The sequence below is a fragment of the Scyliorhinus canicula genome, chromosome 11, assembly GCF_902713615.1.
Source record: "Scyliorhinus canicula chromosome 11, sScyCan1.1, whole genome shotgun sequence".
NCBI lineage: Eukaryota > Metazoa > Chordata > Chondrichthyes > Carcharhiniformes > Scyliorhinidae > Scyliorhinus > Scyliorhinus canicula.
Genome location: NC_052156.1, coordinates 96,333,169 through 96,353,520, shown reverse-complemented (window position 1 = coordinate 96,353,520; position 20,352 = coordinate 96,333,169). Strand labels below are relative to the sequence as shown.

The 20,352-nt window shown below is 52.5% G+C and overlaps 1 protein-coding gene across 1 annotated transcript in view; it reads left to right on the top strand.

The window, feature by feature from the left end:
- The window catches only part of LOC119973209, a 98,158-nt gene extending 83,477 nt beyond the window's left edge, over positions 1-14,681 (top strand). Inside the window, exon 4 of the mRNA XM_038810870.1 lies at positions 14,535-14,681. Within this exon, the coding sequence (XP_038666798.1) occupies positions 14,535-14,664 (130 nt within the window). The 3' untranslated portion in view covers positions 14,665-14,681. The remainder of the gene's footprint in view (positions 1-14,534) is intronic.
- The last annotated feature ends 5,671 nt before the right edge of the window (positions 14,682-20,352 follow it).

The following is a 20,352-nucleotide window of genomic DNA, read 5'->3' as shown; positions in this document are numbered from 1 at the left end:
GGGGGGGGGGGGGGGGGGGGGGGGGGGGGGGGGGGGGGGGGGGGGGGGGGGGGGGGGGGGGGGGGGGCGTGTTGGGTTACTTACTGGTATAGGGTGGATACGTTGACTTGAGTAGGGTGATCATTGCTCGGCACAACGTCGAGGGCCAAAGGGCCTGTTCTGTGCTGTACCTGTTCTATGTTCTATATGAGGCGCCCAGAATCATAACCGGGTGAAGTAATTATTTTACTTAATATACTATGCGGCCCTTTGTGAATTGTGAATTTCTGAATGTGGCCCTTGCACGGAAAAGTTTGCCCATCCCTGATGTAGATTGTCCGACCAGAGGGGAGGCCATATTGGATTTGGTACTTGGTAACGAACCACGGCTGGTGATAGATTTGTTAGTGGGAGAGAATTTTGGAGGTAGTGACCATAATTCTGTGACTTTCACTTTAGTAATGGAGAGGGATAGGTGCGTGCAACAGGGCAAGGTTTACAATTGGGGGAAGGGTAAATACAATGCTGTCAGATAGGAATTGAAGTGCATAAGTTGTAAACATAGGCTGTCAGGGAAGGACACAAGTGAAATATGGAACTTGTTCAAGGAAGAGGCATTGCATGTCTTTATTATGTATGTCCCTGTCAGGCAGGGAAGAGATGGTCAAGTGAGGGAACCACGGTTGACAAGAGAGGTTGTATGTCTTGTTAAGAGGAAGAAGGAGACTTATGTAACGTTGAAGAAACCAGGTTCAGACAGGGTGCCGGAGGGATACAAGATAGCCTCACGGTAGCATGGTGGTTAGCATCAATGCTTCACAGCTCCAGGGTCCCAGGTTCGATTCCCGGCTGGGTCACTGTCTGTGTGGAGTCTGCACGTCCTCCCCGTGTGTGTGTGGGTTTCCTCCGGGTGCTCCGGTTTCCCCCACAGTCCAAAGATGTGCGGGTTAGGTGGATTGGCCATGCTAAATTGCCCGTAGTGTAAGGTTAATGGGGGGATTGTTGGGTTACGGTTATACGGTTACGTGGGTTTAAGTAAGGGTGATCATTGCTCGGCACAACAATCGAGGGCCGGAAGGGCCTGTTCTGTGCTGTACTGTTCTATGTTCTATGTTCTATAGCCAGGAGGGAACTGAAGAAAGGGGTTTAGGAGAGCTAAGAGAGGGGCATGAAAAATCTTTGGCGAGTAGGAGCAAGGAAAAACCCCCAAGGTCTTTTACACCGATTGGGGAGAAATATGAGAATGACTCGAGGCGAGGGTGGGTCCGATCAAGGACAGTAGCGGGAAAATTGTGTATTGAGTCTGAAGAGATAGGAGAGGGTCTTGAATGCGTACTTTTCTTCAGTTAGGGGCCATATTGTTGGAGAGGACAGTGTGAAACAGACTGGTAACTCGAGGAGATACGTGTTAGGAAGGAAGGATGTGTTGGGCGTTTTGAAAAAAACTTGAGCATAGACAAGTCCCCCCGGGCCTGACGGGATATATCCAAGGATTCTATGGAAGCAAGAAATGAATTGCAGAGCCGTTGGCATTGACCTTTTCGTGCTCACTGTCAACAGGCGTGGTACCAGGGGATTGGAGAGTGGTGAATGTAGTGCCCCTGTTTCAAAAAAGGGAATAGGGATATCCTTGGGAATTACAGGCCAGTTAGTCTTACTTCGGTGGTAGGCAAAGTAATGGAAAGGGTACTGAGGGATAGGATTTCTGAGCATCTGAAAGACACTGCTTGATTACGGATAGTCAGCACGGATTTGTGAGCGGTAGGTCTTGCCTTACAAGTCTTATTGACTTCTTTGAGGAGGTGACCAAGCATGTGGATGAAAGTAAAGCAGTGGATGTAGTGTACATGGATTTTAGTAAGGCACTTGATAAGGTTCCCCATGGTAGGCTTATGCAGAAAGTAAGGAGGCATGGGATAGTGGGAAATTTGGCCAATTGGATAACAAACTGGCTAACCGATAGAAGTCAGAGTGTGGTGGTGGATGGCAAATATTCAGCCTGGAGCCCAGTTACCAGTGGTGTAACCGCAGGGATCAGTTCTGGGGTCGTCTGCTGTTTGTGATTTTCATTAATGACTTGGATGAGGGAGTTGAAGGGTGGGTCAGTAAATCTGCAGACGATACGAAGATTGGTGGAGTTGTGGATAGTGAGGAGGGCTGTTGTCGGCTGCAAAGAGACATAGATAGGATGCAGAGCTGGGCTGAGAAGTGGGCAGATGGAGTTTAACCCTGACAAGTGTGAGGTTGTCCATTTAGAAGGACAATATGAATGTGGAATACAGGGTTCACGGTAAGGTTCTTGGGCAATGTGGAGGAACAGAGAGATCTTGGGGTCTATGTTCATCGATCTTGAAAGTTCCACTCAAGGGATAGAGCTGTGAAGAAGGCCTTTGGTGTGCTAGGGGTTCTTAGCAGAGGGGATTGAATTTAAGAGCGTGAGGTATGATGCAGGCCGAACAAAACCTCGGTAGGCCACATTGGAGTACTGGGTGCAGTTCTGGTCGCCTCATTTTAGGAAGGATGTGGAAGCTTTGGAAAAGGTGCAAAGGAGAGTTACCAGAATGTTGCCTGGAATGGAGAGTAGGTCTTACGAGGAAAGGTTGAGGGTGCTAGGCCTTTTCTCATTAGAACGGAGAAGGATGAGGGGGCGACTTGATCGAGGTTATAAGATGCATCAGGGGAATAGATAGAGTAGACAGTCAGATACTTTTTCCCCGGGTGGAACAAACCATTACAAGGGGACGTAAATTTAAGGTGAATGGTGGAAGATATAGGGGGGATATCAGAGGTAGGTTCTTTACCCAGACAGTAGTGGGACATGGAATCCGCATGCCTGTGGAAGTAGTTGAGTCGGAAACATTAGGGACGTTCAAGTGGGGTATTGGATTGGTACATGGATTATGGTAGAATAATGGAGTGGTAGATTAATTTGTCTTAAGGGCAGCACGGTAGCATTGTGGATAGCACTATTGCTTCACAGCTCCAGGTCCCAGGTTCGATTCCGGCTTGGGTCACTGTCTGTGTTGAGTCTGCACATCCTCCCCGTGTGTGCGTGGGCTTCCTTCGGGTGCTCCGGTTTCCTCCCACAGTCCAAAGATGTGAAGGTTGGGTGGATTGGCCATGATAAATTGCCCCTAGTGTCCAAAATTCTATGATAAGTCTATGATTAACCTAGGACAAACGTTCGGCACAACATCGTGGGCCAAAGGACCAGTTCTGTGCTGTATTTCGCTATGTTCTATGTTACGGGGTTGCTGGGTTACGGGGATAGGATGGAAGTGTAGGCTTTAATGGGGTGCTCTTTTCAAGAGCCAGTACAGACACCCATGGCCTCCTTGTGCACTGTAAATTCTATGATTCTAAGCTCCTGCCTCCCTTTTCCATCCCTGAACTTTCTCTGCATTGCTGCCCATAATAATACATCAGATTTTTTCCAATTAAGAGTCAATTTAGCGTGGCCAATACACCTAACTTGCACATCTTTGGGTAGTGGGGTGAAACCCATGCAGACACGAGGAGAATGTGCAAAACCGGGATTCAAACCCGGGTCCTCAGCACCATAGGCAGCAGTGCTAACCACTGTGCCACGAGCTTCCCCCCAAACACCCTGTTAATCTGCTCCAGGGCCAACCACCAACTTCCCTGTCTTATCCTGAACCCAAATTCGCTCCCTCGTCGCGGCCTACGAAGCTGACTGTCAACATACGACTTTGCCTTCTTCCCGTACTCATAGAGGCCCCTTCCCAGCTGATGCATTGCTTTCCCGTAGACAGCTGATCGAACCTCGCCTGCAGCTTTTTCCTCTTTGCCAGAAGCCCCGGATCCAATTCCCTCACACCCCCCCATCCGTCTTCAAGATTTCTTCTATAAACCATTGGCATTGCTCTCTCTCCTCCTTATTAAACAAGATCACCTAGCCCCTCACTACTTGCCTTCAGGACCTCCAGACCACCTATGGCGAGACCACCCCTGTACAATTGAACCCCACATTCTCCCCAAATACCTTCCCCATATTCTCACAGCAAACTCTGATCCACCCCACATCCATCCTCATCCCAGCTTCTGGGCCACCCCTTCTCCAGTACCATGTCCATCCACTGTGGAGCATGACCCAAGATCACAATTGCCGAGGGATTCTGCCCTCTTAAACACCAGCAAACACCACCTTACCCAACACAAAATATTTGATCCTGGAGAACACCTTATGGCACCAGGAAAAAGAACAAATAATCCCAATTCCACGGGTGTAAAAGCCTCCACTGGTTTAAACCCCCCCCCCCCCGCACTCACATAAGTCCAGCCAACGCCTTCGACCACACCACCCCCCCCCCCTCCCCCCGACAGGGTCTGCTAGGCTGGGACCTGGCCACCTTTGGCTCCAGATCTGTGTTCCAATCTCTTCCAAAATCAATTAATGGTTTTACAAAACTGGGATTGCGGCCAACGTTTTCATCACAAAGTCCGCAATCATCCCAATTGGGGGCATACGCATTTACCAATGCCAGAACCTCCCCTCCAACGCATGCGTTATGATCACGTACTAACCCCCCTGGTCTGCCATCACCTTCTCCATCTTGAACCTCACCTGTCCACCAGAATCACCACCCCAAGTCCTACTGTCAAACCCCGAATAAAACACCTGGCTCACCCAACACTTCCTTAGCCTCATGTGGTTCTTCACCCTCAGATGGGTCTCTTGCAGCATCACCACATCGGTTTTTAAACTCTTCAAGTGTGCAAAAACTCTCGCTTTCTTCACTGGTTCACCTAACCCCCTCACATTGCACGTCAGCATTCTGAGGGGGTTCTCTCAACCCCCCCCCCCCCCCCCCCCCCCCCCCCCCATCCCATCCATCATCACCATTACCCCAGGCCCCGCCATTCCGGCCGAAACCACCCCATCCTTTTGTACCGCCAACCCCCTTCCCAGAATCCCCCAATCCACTTCCTCTTGCAAACACCTCACCCACTATCAATTCCTTCTCCCCACCATTCACACCTCCCATCGGAACCTGCTCGACCTGGCTCCAACGACCACGGACCCTCCCCCATCACATTCCTATTCACTAGCCAACCTTCAAATGCTATAGCACTGACCCCTGCCAGAGACCCTCCTCCCCACCACACCCTCAGCAACCTAGCCTGTCATAGCCAGTAACCCTCCAATTCCCCCCACCCCACATTCATACCAAAAGCCAACTCCAAACCCCCAGCTATACCACCAGAGGTGGGGAGACCACATACGGGATCCCTGGTCGTGCACTCAGAGCCTGCGCATACCAGCTGGCAGAGGTATTCACAGACATCTTTTTTTTTAATAAAAACATTTTATTGAGGTAGTTTTTGGCTTTATAAACAGTTACAGACATCATCAGAAAGGAAGCAAAAAAGGCAAAAATGTGCAAACATCCACATACTTCAATACTTCCACCGTAACATATTGCACAAGCCCGCTCCCCTCCCACCGGTACTACCCGCCATATTTTCCCTCCTACTCTACTCTTACCCCCCCCCCCCCCCCCCCCTTCCCCCCACCCCCTGCTGACGCTCACTCTCCCGCAAAGAAGTCAATAAATGGTTGCCACCTCCGGGTGAACCCCGCACAGATCCCCTCAAGGCGAACTTAATTTTTTTCCATCCCCAGGAAACTCGACATGTCCGCAAGCCACCACTCAGTCTTCGGGAGCTTCGAGTCCCTCCACGCCAATAATATTCGTCGCCGGGCTATCAGGGAAGCAAAGGCCAACATATCGGCCTCTTTCTCCCCTGGATGCCCGGGTCTTCCGAAACCGCAAAAATTGCCACCCCTGGACTCATCACCACCCTTGTTTTTAGCACCTGGGACATGACCCCCGCAAATCCCTCCCAGTACCCCCTCAGCTCAGGGCATGCCCAGAACATGTGAACATGGTTCGCTGGTCCTCCCGCGCACCTAGCGCATTTGTCCTCTATCCCGAAAAATTTGCTCATCCGAGCCACCGTCATATGGGCCCGATGAACGACCTTAAATTGGATCAGCCTGAGCCTAGCACATGTCGCGGTCGAGTTTACCCTACTCAGGGCCTCTGCCCACAGCCCATCCTCCATTTCCCCGCCTATCTCCTCCCATTTAAGTTTCAGTTCCTCTGTCTGGGACCCTTCCTCCCTCATGAGCACCTTATAAATACCCGAGACTCTACCCTCCCCTTCGTCCCTCCAGAGACTATTCTGTCTAGGATCCCCATTGGGCGAGAGGCGCGGGAAAGATGGGACCTGTCTACGAACAAAGTCCCGCAACTGTAGGTATCTAAAATCATTTCCCCTTACCAACCCAAATTTCTCCTCCAAGCTCCTCAAACTCGCGAAGCTCCCTTCCAGGAACATATCACCCACCCTTCCCGCCCCTGCTCGCCGCCATACTCGGAACCCCCCATCCATACTGCCGGGGGCAAACCGATGTTGTCGCAGATTGGCGCCCAGACAGACGCCCCCCATCTCCCCCACATGCCTCCTCCACTGGCCCCATATCCGCAGGGTCGCCACCACTACCGGGCTGGTGGTGTACTTGGCCGGCGGCAGCGGTAGAGGAGCCGTGACCAGGGCTTCCAAACTGGAGCCCCTGCACGAAGCCGCCTCCACCCGCTCCCAAATAGACCCCGTACCCACCATCCACTTCCTTATCATAGCGATGTTGGCCGCCCAGTAATAATTGACCAGACTCGGCAAAGCCAGCCCTCCCTCACTGCGGTTCCTCTCCAACATCGCCTTCTTCACCCGCGGAGACTTTCCCGCCCAGACAAAGCTCATGATCAGCCCGTTAACTCTTTTGAAGAAGGACTGTGGGATAAAGATCGGGAGGCACTGAAAAATAAACAAAAATCGAGGGAGGATTGTCATCTTTACAGTCTGCACCCTCCCTGCCAGCGACAGCGGGAGTGCATCCCATCTCCGAAACTCTCCCTTCATTTGCTCCACCACCCTGGCCAAATTAACTTATGCAGCCTGCCCCAGTCTCGTGCCACCTGGATTCCCAAATACCGGAAATTTTCCTCAACTAGCCTAAACGGTAGCCCTCTCAATCTGTTCTCCTGGCCCCTTGCCTGGACCACAAACATTTCACTCTTGACCGTATTTAATTTGTATCCTGAGAACTGGCCGAACTCCCTCAGCATTCCCAGTATAGTTCCCATCCCGGCCACTGGGTCCGACACGTACAGGAGCAGGTAGCCTGCATAAAGAGAAACCCTGTGTTCAACCCCGGCCCTCACCATCCCCTTCCAACCCTCTGCGGCTCTCAGCGCAATCGCCAGCGGCTCTATGGCCAACGCAAACAGCAGCGGGGAGAGCGGGCAGCCCTGCCTGGTCCCTCGGTACAATCTAAAGTACTCCGACACTTCTCTGTTGGTCCTGACGCTGGCCCTCGGGGCCTGATATAATAATTTGATCCAATCCACCAATCCCTCCCCGAACCCAAACCGTCCGAGCACCTCCCATAGATAGTCCCACTCCACCCGGTCAAAGGCCTTCTCGGCGTCCATTGCCACCACTACCTCCACCTCTCTACCCGCCGGGGGCATCATTATCACATTGAGCAATCTCCCTCAGATTGGCCGCCAGCTGCCGACCTTTCACGAACCCCGTTTGATCCTCCCCAATCACCTCCGGTACACAGTCCTCCATTCTACCCGCCAGTACCTTTGCCAGGAGCTTGGCCTGTAGGACACGCACACCTCCGGGTCTTTACCCCGCTTCAATATCAGAGATATGGTGGCTTGTGACATTGTCGGCGACAGGGTCCCTCTGTCCCTTGCCTCATTGAAAACCCTCGCCAAGACCGGGCCCACCAGCTCAGAGAACTTCCTATAAAACTCTACTGGGTATCCATCCGCCCCCGGGGACTTCCCCGACTGCATGGCCTTTAGGCCCCCCAATACCTCCTCTACTCTAATCGGGCGCCCAGCTCTTCCCCTCGCCCCCCCCCCCCCCCCAACTGTTGGGAATGTTAACCCGTCCAGAAACCTTTTCATCCCCTCCGGTTCTTCCGGCGGCTCCGAATAATACAGCTTACGATAGAAGTCCCGGAATACCCTATTCAATTCTGCCGGATCCTCCACTTTGCGCCCCCCCTCGTCCCTCACTCTACCTATTTCCCTGGCCGCCTCCCTCCTCCTGAGTTGCTGCGCTAACAGTCTGCTAGCCTTTTCCCCATACTCGTACACCACTTCCCTCGCCTTCCTAAGCTGTCCCACGGCCCTGCTCGTGGATTGTGCCCCCAGTTCCGCCTGTAGCCTCTGCCTCTCCCTGAGTAAAACCTCCCCCGGGGACTCCGCGTGCTCTTCATCTATCCGACCCATTTCCCTGACCAATCTATCCATCTCTGCCCGGTCTGCCTTGGCTCTGTGGGCCCCAATTGAAATCAGCTCCCCCCGCACTACTGCCTTTAGCGCCTCCCACACGGTCGCCGCTGAGACCTCCCCAGTGTCATTCACCTGCAGGTAATTTTTTATACATTTCCGAAGCCTCTCGCAGATCCCCTCCTCCGACAGCAGTCCCACATCTAGCCTCCATTGCGGGCGTTGATAACTCGCTCCCCCGAACTGCAGGTCCACCCAATGCGGGGCATGGTCTGAAATAGTAATTGCTGAGTATTCCGTGTTCTTTACCTCCCCCATACAGTCCCTGCTTATTACAAAGAAATCTATCCTGGAATATACTTTATGGACGTGAGAGTAAAACGAGTAGCCCCTTCCTGTTGGCTGTCCCTCTCTCCAGGGGTCCACTGCCCCCATTTGCTCCATAAACCCTTTCAGCTCCCTTGCCATTGCTGAGAGTCTACCCGTTCTGAGACACGACCGATCCAAAGTCGGGTCAAGGACCATGTTAAAGTCCCCTCCCATTATTAGCCTGCGAGAATCCAAGTCCGGGATCTTCCCCAGCACTCTTTTAATGAAGTCCACGTCATCCCAGTTCGGGGCATATATATTCACCAGCACCACTCTTCTCCCCTCCAGTCTGCCCCGTACCATCAGGTATCTGCCCCCCCTGTCTGCGGATATGCCCTCTGCCTCAAATTGCACGCGCTTGTTGATCATGATTGCCACCCCTCTGGACTTCGAGTCCAAGTCCGAGTGGAAGACCTGGCTAATCCAGCCCTTCCTTAGCCTGGTCTGGTCTGACACTTTCAGATGTGTCTCCTGCAACATAATTACGTCCGCCCTCAGGGCCCGCAAGTGCGCGAACACCCGCGCCCTCTTAACCGGCCCATTCAGTCCCTTGACGTTCCAGGTGATCAGCCTGGTCGGGGGGCACATCCCACCCCCCCCCCCCCCCCCCCCCCCCACCCCACCGGTCAGCCATAGCCTTTCTCGGACCGGCCCCTGAGCCGTGCGTCGCGTCATTCCTGGCCCGCCCTTTGGCTGCCTCCACCCTCGACCTCCTTTCCAGTGCCTATTTCAAGTCCCTCTCCCGTCAGCAGAACAACCCCCCCTCCCCTAACCCCATCCCCCGATACCCCCACCCCTGCCATCTACTGGCTGTAACTTCCCCCCCCATCTGACTTCCTTGACTAGCCAATCTGCTAGCCCGGTGACTCAACACTCCGGTGCCTTCCTGTCCCATTCCCCTTGTTTCCCCGTCCTCCTCCCCACCCACTGGGGCAAGCCGGCTCCAGTGTCTTCCGCGAGCTGCACAAAAGCCCAAACAGGAAAAAAAAAAGAAAAAACCACAGAAAAAAGAGAAAAGCACATAAATGTCCATGAACAAAGAAAAGAGTCTCAAATGTTCCGCTTGGCCCCTTTGGCCCAGCAAACCGTTGAGCAGCAGTCCAGGCACATTCGGCGTTCCTTCCCACAGAAATCCTCGGGCCCTAACTCGCGTCCTTGGGGCCTCCTTTCAGGACCAGCCCCAGGTCCCTCACAAAATCCATCGCTTCTTCGGGCTCGGAGAAGTAGTGGTGTTGACCCTGGTGCGTGACCCATAGCCGAGCTGGGAACAGCAGACCAAACTTCACGTGCTTCTTGAACAGCACCTCCTTGACATTCTTAAAGGCTGCTCGCCGCCGAGCCACCTCCTGGCTTAGGTCCTGATAAATGCGGAGAACACTGTTGTTCCACGTGCTGCTCCTGGCGCTCTTTGCCCACTGCAGCACACGCTCCTTGTCCACGAACCTGTGGAACCTAATCACCATCGGGCGGGGGGGTCCGCCCAGCCGCCCCTGCCTTGCCTGCACTCTGTGTGCCCCCTCCAGCTCCAGCGGTCGCGGAAAGGCTTCGGCCCCCATCAGCTGCTTCAGCAGATCTGCTACAACGCTGCAGCATCAGCTCCCTCCGCCCCCTCCGGGAGGCCGACCATCCTCAGATTGTTCCTGCGGGCTCTATTCTCCAGCTCCTCCACTCTGTCTAGCAGTCTTCTCTGCCGCTCTTTCAGGCCGTCCACTTCTAGCGCTGCAACCGTTTGCGCATCCGCCTGCTCCTCCACCGCCTCTCCCAGCTCCTTAACTTTAACATCCTGGGCGTCCAGCCGCTGGTTCAGCTGATCCACCGCTTTCTGGATTGGGTCCAAGCTGTCCCGCTTCAGCGCTTCAAAACTGGACTTCATTACCTGGAGCATGTTATCCAGCGCCAGCTGGATTACTGAGTCCGGGGTCCGTGTGTCCGCCATCTTAGGTCCCAGGTAATTTTCTTCAGGTCCTTGTCTCTGTCCCTTTTTCTCCTTCTTCTTCTGCCTTCTGGAATCCCGCTGTTCCATGTGCCGCAGCCCGCTCCTCAGCGCCTTCGCTGCCGCTTTCCTTTGCCCAGCTCCTTAAATTTTTTCCCCTCCTGGGCATCTGAAGTGGGTCCAAGCTGTCCCTCCTCAGCAACTCCAAACTTTTTTTTCCCTTTGTCCTGGAGGAAGGAAGGTCCGTGGGTCCGCCATCTTACCCTTCAGGTCAGCTTCCTCCTTGCCTCCGTCTCTCTCTCTTTCTTCCTCACCTGCTGGCCTCCCACACTTCCATTTGCTGCAGCTCGCTCTCCTCTTCTTTCACGGCAGCTTTTCTGCCGCCTCCGTGGTCCCGCTATCGCGGGGAATCAGCTGTTCTGCCCCACCGGAGTGAGAGCCCACCGAATGTGCGGCTCACTCGGACATCGCCGCCACCGGAAGTCCACAGACATCTTTAACCTATCCCTACTCCACTCCGAGGTCCCCCACCTACTTCAAGAAGACCACCATCATAACGGTACCAAAGGAGAACCAGGCAACATGCCTCAATGACTACCACCCGGTGGCCCTGACGTCAGTTGTAATGAAGTGCTTCGAGAGGCTGATCATGAAGCGCATCACCTCCATACTCCCGGAACGCCTTGACCCACTTCAATTCGCATACCGTCGCAACCGGTCCGCATCAGACGCCATTTCCCTGGCCCTACACTCATGCCTAGAGCATCTCGAAAACAAGGACTCCTACATCAGACTCCTATTTATTGACTACAGCTCCGCCTTCAACACCATAATCCCAGCCAAGCTCATATCAAAGCTCCAAAACCTAGGACTTGGCTCTCCACTCTGCAACTGGATCCTTGACTTTCTGACCAACAGACCACAATCAGTAAGAATGAACACCAACACCTCCTCACAATAGTCCTCAATACCGGTGCCCCGCAAGGCTGCGTACTTAGCCCCCTACTCTACTCCCTGTACACACACGACTGCGTGGCAAAACTTGGTTCCAACTCCATCTACAAGTTTGCTGACGATATGACCATAGTGGGCCGGATCTCGAATAACGACGAGTCCGAATATAGGAGGGAGATAGAGAACCTAGTGGAGTGGTGTAACGACAACAATCTCTCCCTCAATGCCAGCAAAACTAAAGAGCTGGTCATCGACTTCAGGAAGCAAAGTACTGTACACACCCCTGTCAGCATCAACGGGGCCGAAGTGGAGATGGTTAGCAGTTTCAAATTCCTAGGGGTGCACATCACCAAAAATCTGTCCTGGTCCACTCACGTCGACGCTATCACCAAGGAAGCACAACAGCGCCTATACTTCCTCAGGAAACTAAGGAAATTCGGCATGTCCACATTAACCCTTACCAACTTTTACAGATACACTATAGAAAGCATCCTATCGGGCTGCACCACAGCCTGGTATGGCAACTGCTCGGCTCAGGACCGCAAGGAACTTCAGAGAGTCGTGAATACCGCCCAGTCCATCACACAAACCTGCCTCCCGTCCATGGACTCCATCTACACCTCCTGCTGCCGGGGGGAAAGCGGGCAGCATAATCAAGGATCCCTCCCACCCGGCTTACTCACTTTTCCAACTTCTTCCATCGGGCAGGAGATTCAGAAGTCTGAGAACACGCACGAACAGACTCAAAAAGAGCTTCTTCCCCACTGTCACCAGACTCCTAAATGACCCTCTTATTGACTGACCTCATTAACACTACACCCTGTATGCTTCAACCGATGCCAATGCTTATGTAGTTACATTGTATATCTTGTGTTGCCCTATTATGTATTCTCATGTATTTTCTTGAATTTTGTTTAATTCCCTTTTCTTCCATGTACTGAATGATCTGTTGAGCTGCTTGCAGAAAAATACTTTTCACTGTACCTCGGTATACGTGACAATAAACAAATTCAATCCAATCCTACGCAAATAAAAAATACATAAAAAAGAAATATATAAAAATAGGAGTAGGAGGAGGCCTTCCTAACCCATGGCATGGTGGCACAATGGTTAGCACTGCTGCCCCACAGCACCAGGGACCAACATGCCATTTGCTTTCCTTACCGACTGCTGCACCTGCATGCTTACCTTCAGTGACTGGTGTACCAGGATACCCAGGTCTCGTTGCATGTTCCCCTCTCCTAATTTATGACCACTCAAATAATAGTCTACCTTCTTGCTTTTGCTACCATTGTGGATAACCACGCTTTTATCCAAATTATCAGCCATTCGTTTGCCCACTCGCGCAACTTGTCAAAACCACGCTGAAGGATCTCTGCATCCTCTGCACAGCTCGTTCTCCCACCCAACTTGGTCTCACCTGAAAATTTGGGGATATGATATTTTGTTCCCTCATCTAAATCATTAATATATGTTGTGAATAGCTGGAGTCCAATCCCGGCGGTATCCTATTAGTCACAGCCTGCCAATTTGAAAAAGACCCGTTAATTCCTACTCTTTGTTTCCTGTCTGCCAACCAGTTTTCTATCCATCTCAATACACTACTCCCAATCCCATGCGTTTAATTTTACACGCTAATCTTTTGTACGGGACTTTGTCAAAAGCCTTCTGAAAGTCCAAATACACCACATCCACTAGCTCCCCTTCATCAATTCTACCAGTTACATCCTGGAATAATTCCAGTAAATTCATCAATCACAATTTCCCCTTCATAAATCCATCCATAAGAAGACACAAAAACACATATAACCCCCCCCCCCATTTAAAAAATCAAAGAAAAAACATTTCCACTCCACATCAACGAAGTCCAACTTACAACTCTCATCTCAGTCCCAGTCCTTCAGCCTTAACGAGTGCCTCCGCTGTCTCAAAATAAACGTCCTTCAAGTTGTGAGCAGGGTAGACCACTTCAAACCTCACCCACTGCTGTATAATGCTGCCATCACCCATCCAAAGGCCGCACGCCTTCTTACCAACTCTGCCGTAAGATCTTAATGTAGACGTCTACCAATGTCTTCCCACTTCACATCCTGCTTCTGCTTGGCCCAGCACAAAACCACCTTCTTCATGAGTCAGCTGTGGAAGCAAACTATGACCATCCTTGGTGGTTCATTTGTTCTAGGCTTCAGCCGAGTGATCGATGCATCTGTCCAGCTCATAAGACAGCTCTTCCCCCTCCCCCATCAACTTAGCGAACATGTTCACAAAATATTCGGTCGGCATCGCACTCTCCATCCCCTCGGGTAGACCCACGATCCTCAAATTTTGTCTCCTCAACCTGTTCTCCAGGTCCTCCACCTTGGCTCTTAGCCCTTTATTGACCTCCACCGCCCTCCACAGCTCCTCACCCATTGAGGTGAACTGGTCACTATGTTGCGACAATGCCTAATCCACCCCCTTCATCTTCTCCCCTTTCTCTGCACCTTGAATGACGTCTATCTTACTGAAACCTTTATCGGGGCAAAGTCGTCATCTCCCTCTGAAGCACCTCTAAATGTTTGGTGAATATCCTTTCGAACACCCCGTCACAACTTTGATCAGAATTTCAACCTTGATGGGAGTAGCCACGCGACGAACCAGCAACTGCCGTCTTTGCTGTTGTAGGATTCAAGGTAACACTTGCCGGCGTGCTTTCACTCACCCCCTTGCTTCCCTGACCTTTCTTCTGGAACTTCAACATTCCACTGACTCCCACACCAACTCATTCAAAAATTACCCCTGAGACCGGGCTGAAAGCTCCAAAAAACAACAACCACTCTAGCAGGAGCCACCTCCTCATGTCACCTCCGGAAGTCCTGGTCCAGGATCTTAACAAGAGTTTCTCCCAAGATAACTTCAGGAAAACACTGAGTACTAAAGAATGCAGGAATGTCTGTGAATAATGTTCCATCTTATCAATACCCTAGAAAGCAAATCGCTTTGGACCAGCTGAAACGTGGATTGGCACAGAGGAATGGTGACATAAAGATGGAGTTGGAGCTGGGAAACAGATTCCCGAAGGAAGTCATTAACGAACCAGAGATGAAGTTGAGGTAATGCCTTTTTGCATCCATTCGCAATAACTGCCATCATATTTCCAAGGCTACCCCTGAAGTTGCTAACAGATTTACAACTTATACCTTTGTGTTCTTTGTCGGAACTTTGCTGTTCACAAACAGATTGGTACAAATGCCCACATAAGATAGTATTTAATTCTGTGAGGACTCTTGAGACAGTACTGAGAGATAGGATAGAAGATGCTCAATTTTGCCTTATGTTATTAGATAGATCAAAACAAGAACCCTCTCCAGCTCATATCACTTGGGCTAGTTCTCATGGTCCATACTGCCTAGAAATGACCCAGACTCAGTTATTAAAATTCGTGGACACACCTGGCTAAGCAGAGCCAATAGCATGGTCTTTCTCAGCGCTGCGAGCGCTGGACACACCTGGCTAAGCAGAGTCGATAGCATGGTCTTTCTCAGTGCTGCGAGCGCTGGACACACCTGGCTAAGCAGAGTCGATAGCATGGTCTTTCTCAGCGCTGCGAGCGCTGGACACACCTGGCTAAGCAGAGTCGATAGCATGGTCTTTCTCAGCGCTGCGAGCGCTGGACACACCTGGCTAAGCAGAGTCGATAGCATGGTCTTTCTCAGCGCTGCGAGCGCTGAACACACCTGGCTAAACAGAGTCGATAGCATGGTCTTTCTCAGCGCTGCGAGCACTGGACACACCTGGCTAAACAGAGTGAATAGCATGGTCTTTCTCAGCGCTGCGAGCGCTGGACACACCTGGCTAAACAGAGTTAATAGCATGGTCTTTCTCAGCGCTGCGAGCGCTGGACACACCTGGCTAAGCAGAGTCGATAGCATGGTCTTTCTCAGCGCTGCGAGCGCTGGACACACCTGGCTAAACAGAGTCGATAGCATGGTCTTTCTCAGCGCTGCGAGCGCTGGACACACCTGGCTAAACAGAGTCGATAACATGGTCATTCTCAGCGCTGCGAGCGCTGGACATACCTGGCTAAACAGTCGATAGCATGGTCTTTCTCAGCGCTGCGAGCGCTGGACATACCTGGCTAAACAGTCGATAGCATGGTCTTTCTCAGCACTGCCAGCGTGGACACACCTGGCTAAACAGAGTCGATAGCATGGTCTTTCTCAGCGCTGCGAGCGCTGGACACACCTGGCTAAGCAGAGTCGATAGCATGGTCTTTCTCAGTGCTGCGAGCGCTGGACACACCTGGCTAAACAGAGTCGATAGCATGGTCTTTCTCAGCGCTGCGAGCGCTGGACACACCTGGCTAAACAGAGTCGATAGCATGGTCTTTCTCAGCGCTGCGAGCGCTGGACACACCTGGCAAAACAGTCGATAGCATGGTCTTTCTCAGCGCTGCGAGTGCTGGACACACCTGGCTAAACAGAGTCGATAGCATGGTCTTTCTCAGCGCTGCGAGCGCTGGAGACACCTGGCTAAGCAGAGTCGATAGCATGGTCTTTCTCAGCGCTGCGAGCGCTGGACACACCTGGCTAAACAGAGTCGATAGCATGGTCTTTCTCAGCGCTGCGAGCGCTGGACACACCTGGCAAAACAGTCGATAGCATGGTCTTTCTCAGCGCTGCGAGTGCTGGACACACCTGGCTAAGCAGAGTCGATAGCATGGTCTTTCTCAGCGCTGCGAGCGCTGGACACACCTGGCTAAGCAGAGTCGATAGCATGGTCTTTCTCAGCGCTGCGAGCGCTGGACACACCTGGCTAAGCAGAGTCGATAGCATGGTCTTTCTCAGCGCTGCGAGCGCTGGACACACCTGGCTAAACAGAGTCGATAGCATGGTCTTTCTCAGCGCTGCGAGCGCTGGACACACCTGGCTAAACAGCGTCGATAGCATGGTCTTTCTCAGTGCTGCGAGCGCTGAACACACCTGGCTAAACAGAGTCGATAGCATGGTCTTTCTCAGCGCTGCGAGCGCTGGACACACCTGGCTAAAAGCGCTCAATATGGGACTCTTGCAATTCGGTTAGATCGCACCCCATGATTCTGTGCAACACGCAGACATTGAAACACATATGCACACACGCTCACACATTCACTCTCACACTCATTCACACACACACATAAATACAATCACACAAACACACACACTCACAGAAACGCACATTCATAATCACACACAGACACAAATCATATGCGCACACACGCACTCACATTCACACGATCACACTCAATCACCTTTACACAATCACCCTCACACCCACACTCACACAATCAAACTCTTACACGCACACTCATGTACTCAATCACATGCACACACACATGCACACCCAATCACACACGAACTCACACTCAATCAAACTCTCGAGCATTCTCACACACACATTCTTGCACTCACGCACACACACTCGCAATCAAACTCACTCACAATCACACACACACACACTGGCACACATGCACACACAATCACACCTTAACAATCACACTCTTGCACTCACACATGACACTTACACACGCACACAATCATTCACACGCACAATCACATTCGCACTCACGAACACAATCACATTCACACACACACACACTCCCCCCACACAATCACACTCTCGCACTCCACACATAATGACATTTTCACACACACAGACACAGACAATCGCTCACACAATCACCCTCTCGCACTCACATACACACACACACACACACACACACACACACAATCACACAATCTAATCAAGTATAGTCAGCATGGCTTCATGAAAGGGAAATCGTGTCTGACTAATTTATTAGAGTTGGGGTACTTCTGCACGAAACTCAGGGGTGGCACGGTAGCAAAGTGGTTAGCATTGCTGCCTCACAGCGCCAGCGGTCCGAGTTGAATTTCAGCCTTGGGTGACAGTGTGGAGTTTATACTTTTTCCCCGTGTTTGCGTGAGTTTCTTCCTGGATGCTCCGGTTTCCTCACACCGTCCAAAGATGTAGAGGTTAGGTGGATTGGCCTTGATAAATTGCCCTTAGTGTGCAAAATGTTAGGTGGGGTTACTGAGTTATGGGGATTGGGTGGGAGCGTGTTTCTAGGTGGAGTGCTCTTTTGGAGGGTCGGTACACACTCAGTGGGACACATGGTTTCCTTCTGCACAGTAGGGATTCTATGATCCTATGAAAGCTAGCACACAGGTGCAGCAGATAATCAGGAACGCTAATGGAGTGTTCGCCCTTATTTCAACGTGGTTGTAGTATAAGAGTAGGGAAGTCTTGCTGGAACTGTACAAGGTGCTGGTGAGACCACATCTTTAGAACTGTGAGCAGTTTTGGTCCCTTCTATAGGGAAGCTATTATTTCATTGGAGGTGGTTCAGAGAGGATTCACTAGGATGATTCCCCGGTATGGTGGGGCTGCAGAGAGGGTTCACTAGGATGATTCCCCGGTATGGAGGGGCTGCAGACAGGGTTCACTAGGATGATTCCCCGGTATGGAGGGGCTGCAGAGAGGGTTCACTAGGATAATTCCCCGGTATGGAGGGGCTGCAGAGAGGGTTCACTAGGATGATTCCCCGGTATGGAGGGGCTGCAGAGAGGGTTCAGTAGGATGATTCCCCGGTATGGAGGGGCTGCAGAGAGGGTTCACTAGGATGATTCCCCGGTATGGAGGGGCTGCAGAGAGGGTTCACTAGGATGATTCCCCGGTATGGAGGGGCTGCAGAGAGGGTTCACTAGGATGATTCCCCGGTATGGAGGGGCTGCAGAGAGGGTTCACTAGGATGATTCCCCGGTATGGAGGGGCTGCAGAGAGGGTTCACTAGGATGATTCCCCGGTATGGAGGGGCTGCAGAGAGGGTTCACTAGGATGATTCCCCGGTATGGAGGGGCTGCAGAGAGGGTTCACTAGGATGATTCCCCGGTATGGAGGGGCTGCAGAGAGGGTTCACTAGGATGATTCCCCGGTATGGAGGGGCTGCAGAGAGGGTTCACTAGGATGATTCCCCGGTATGGAGGGGCTGCAGAGAGGGTTCACTAGGATGATTCCCCGGTATGGAGGGGCTGCAGAGAGGGTTCACTAGGATGATTCCCCGGTATGGAGGGGCTGCAGAGAGGGTTCACTAGGATGATTCCCCGGTATGGAGGGGCTGCAGAGAGGGTTCACTAGGATGATTCCCCGGTATGGAGGGGCTGCAGAGAGGGTTCACTAGGATGATTCCCCGGTATGGAGGGGCTGCAGAGAGGGTTCACTAGGATGATTCCCCGGTATGGAGGGGCTGCAGAGAGGGTTCACTAGGATGATTCCCCGGTATGGAGGGGCTGCAGAGAGGGTTCACTAGGATGATTCCCCGGTATGGAGGGGCTGCAGAGAGGGTTCACTAGGATGATTCCCCGGTATGGAGGGGCTGCAGAGAGGGTTCACTAGGATGATTCCCCGGTATGGAGGGGCTGCAGAGAGGGTTCACTAGGATGATTCCCCGGTATGGAGGGGCTGCAGAGAGGGTTCACTAGGATGATTCCCCGGTATGGAGGGGCTGCAGAGAGGGTTCACTAGGATGATTCCCCGGTATGGAGGGGCTGCAGAGAGGGTTCACTAGGATGATTCCCCGGTATGGAGGGGCTGCAGAGAGGGTTCACTAGGATGATTCCCCGGTATGGAGGGGCTGCAGAGAGGGTTCACTAGGATGATTCCCCGGTATGGAGGGGCTGCAGAGAGGGTTCACTAGGATGATTCCCCGGTATGGAGGGGCTGCAGAGAGGGTTCACTAGGATGATTCCCCGGTATGGAGGGGCTGCAGAGAGGGTTCACTAGGATGATTCCCCGGTATGGAGGGGCTGCAGAGAGGGTTCACTAGGATGATTCCCCGGTATGGAGGGGCTGCAGAGAGGGTTCACTAGGATGATTCCCCGGTATGGAGGGGCTGCAGAGAGGGTTCACTAGGATGATTCCCCGGTATGGAGGGGCTGCAGAGAGGGTTCACTAGGATGATTCCCCGGTATGGAGGGGCTGCAGAGAGGGTTCACTAGGATGATTCCCCGGTATGGAGGGGCTGCAGAGAGGGTTCACTAGGATGATTCCCCGGTATGGAGGGGCTGCAGAGAGGGTTCACTAGGATGATTCCCCGGTATGGAGGGGCTGCAGAGAGGGTTCACTAGGATGATTCCCCGGTATGGAGGGGCTGCAGAGAGGGTTCACTAGGATGATTCCCCGGTATGGAGGGGCTGCAGAGAGGGTTCACTAGGATGATTCCCCGGTATGGAGGGGCTGCAGAGAGGGTTCACTAGGATGATTCCCCGGTATGGAGGGGCTGCAGAGAGGGTTCACTAGGATGATTCCCCGGTATGGAGGGGCTGCAGAGAGGGTTCACTAGGATGATTCCCCGGTATGGAGGGGCTGCAGAGAGGGTTCACTAGGATGATTCCCCGGTATGGAGGGGCTGCAGAGAGGGTTCACTAGGATGATTCCCCGGTATGGAGGGGCTGCAGAGAGGGTTCACTAGGATGATTCCCCGGTATGGAGGGGCTGCAGAGAGGGTTCACTAGGATGATTCCCCGGTATGGAGGGGCTGCAGAGAGGGTTCACTAGGATGATTCCCCGGTATGGAGGGGCTGCAGAGAGGGTTCACTAGGATGATTCCCCGGTATGGAGGGGCTGCAGAGAGGGTTCACTAGGATGATTCCCCGGTATGGAGGGGCTGCAGAGAGGGTTCACTAGGATGATTCCCCGGTATGGAGGGGCTGCAGAGAGGGTTCACTAGGATGATTCCCCGGTATGGAG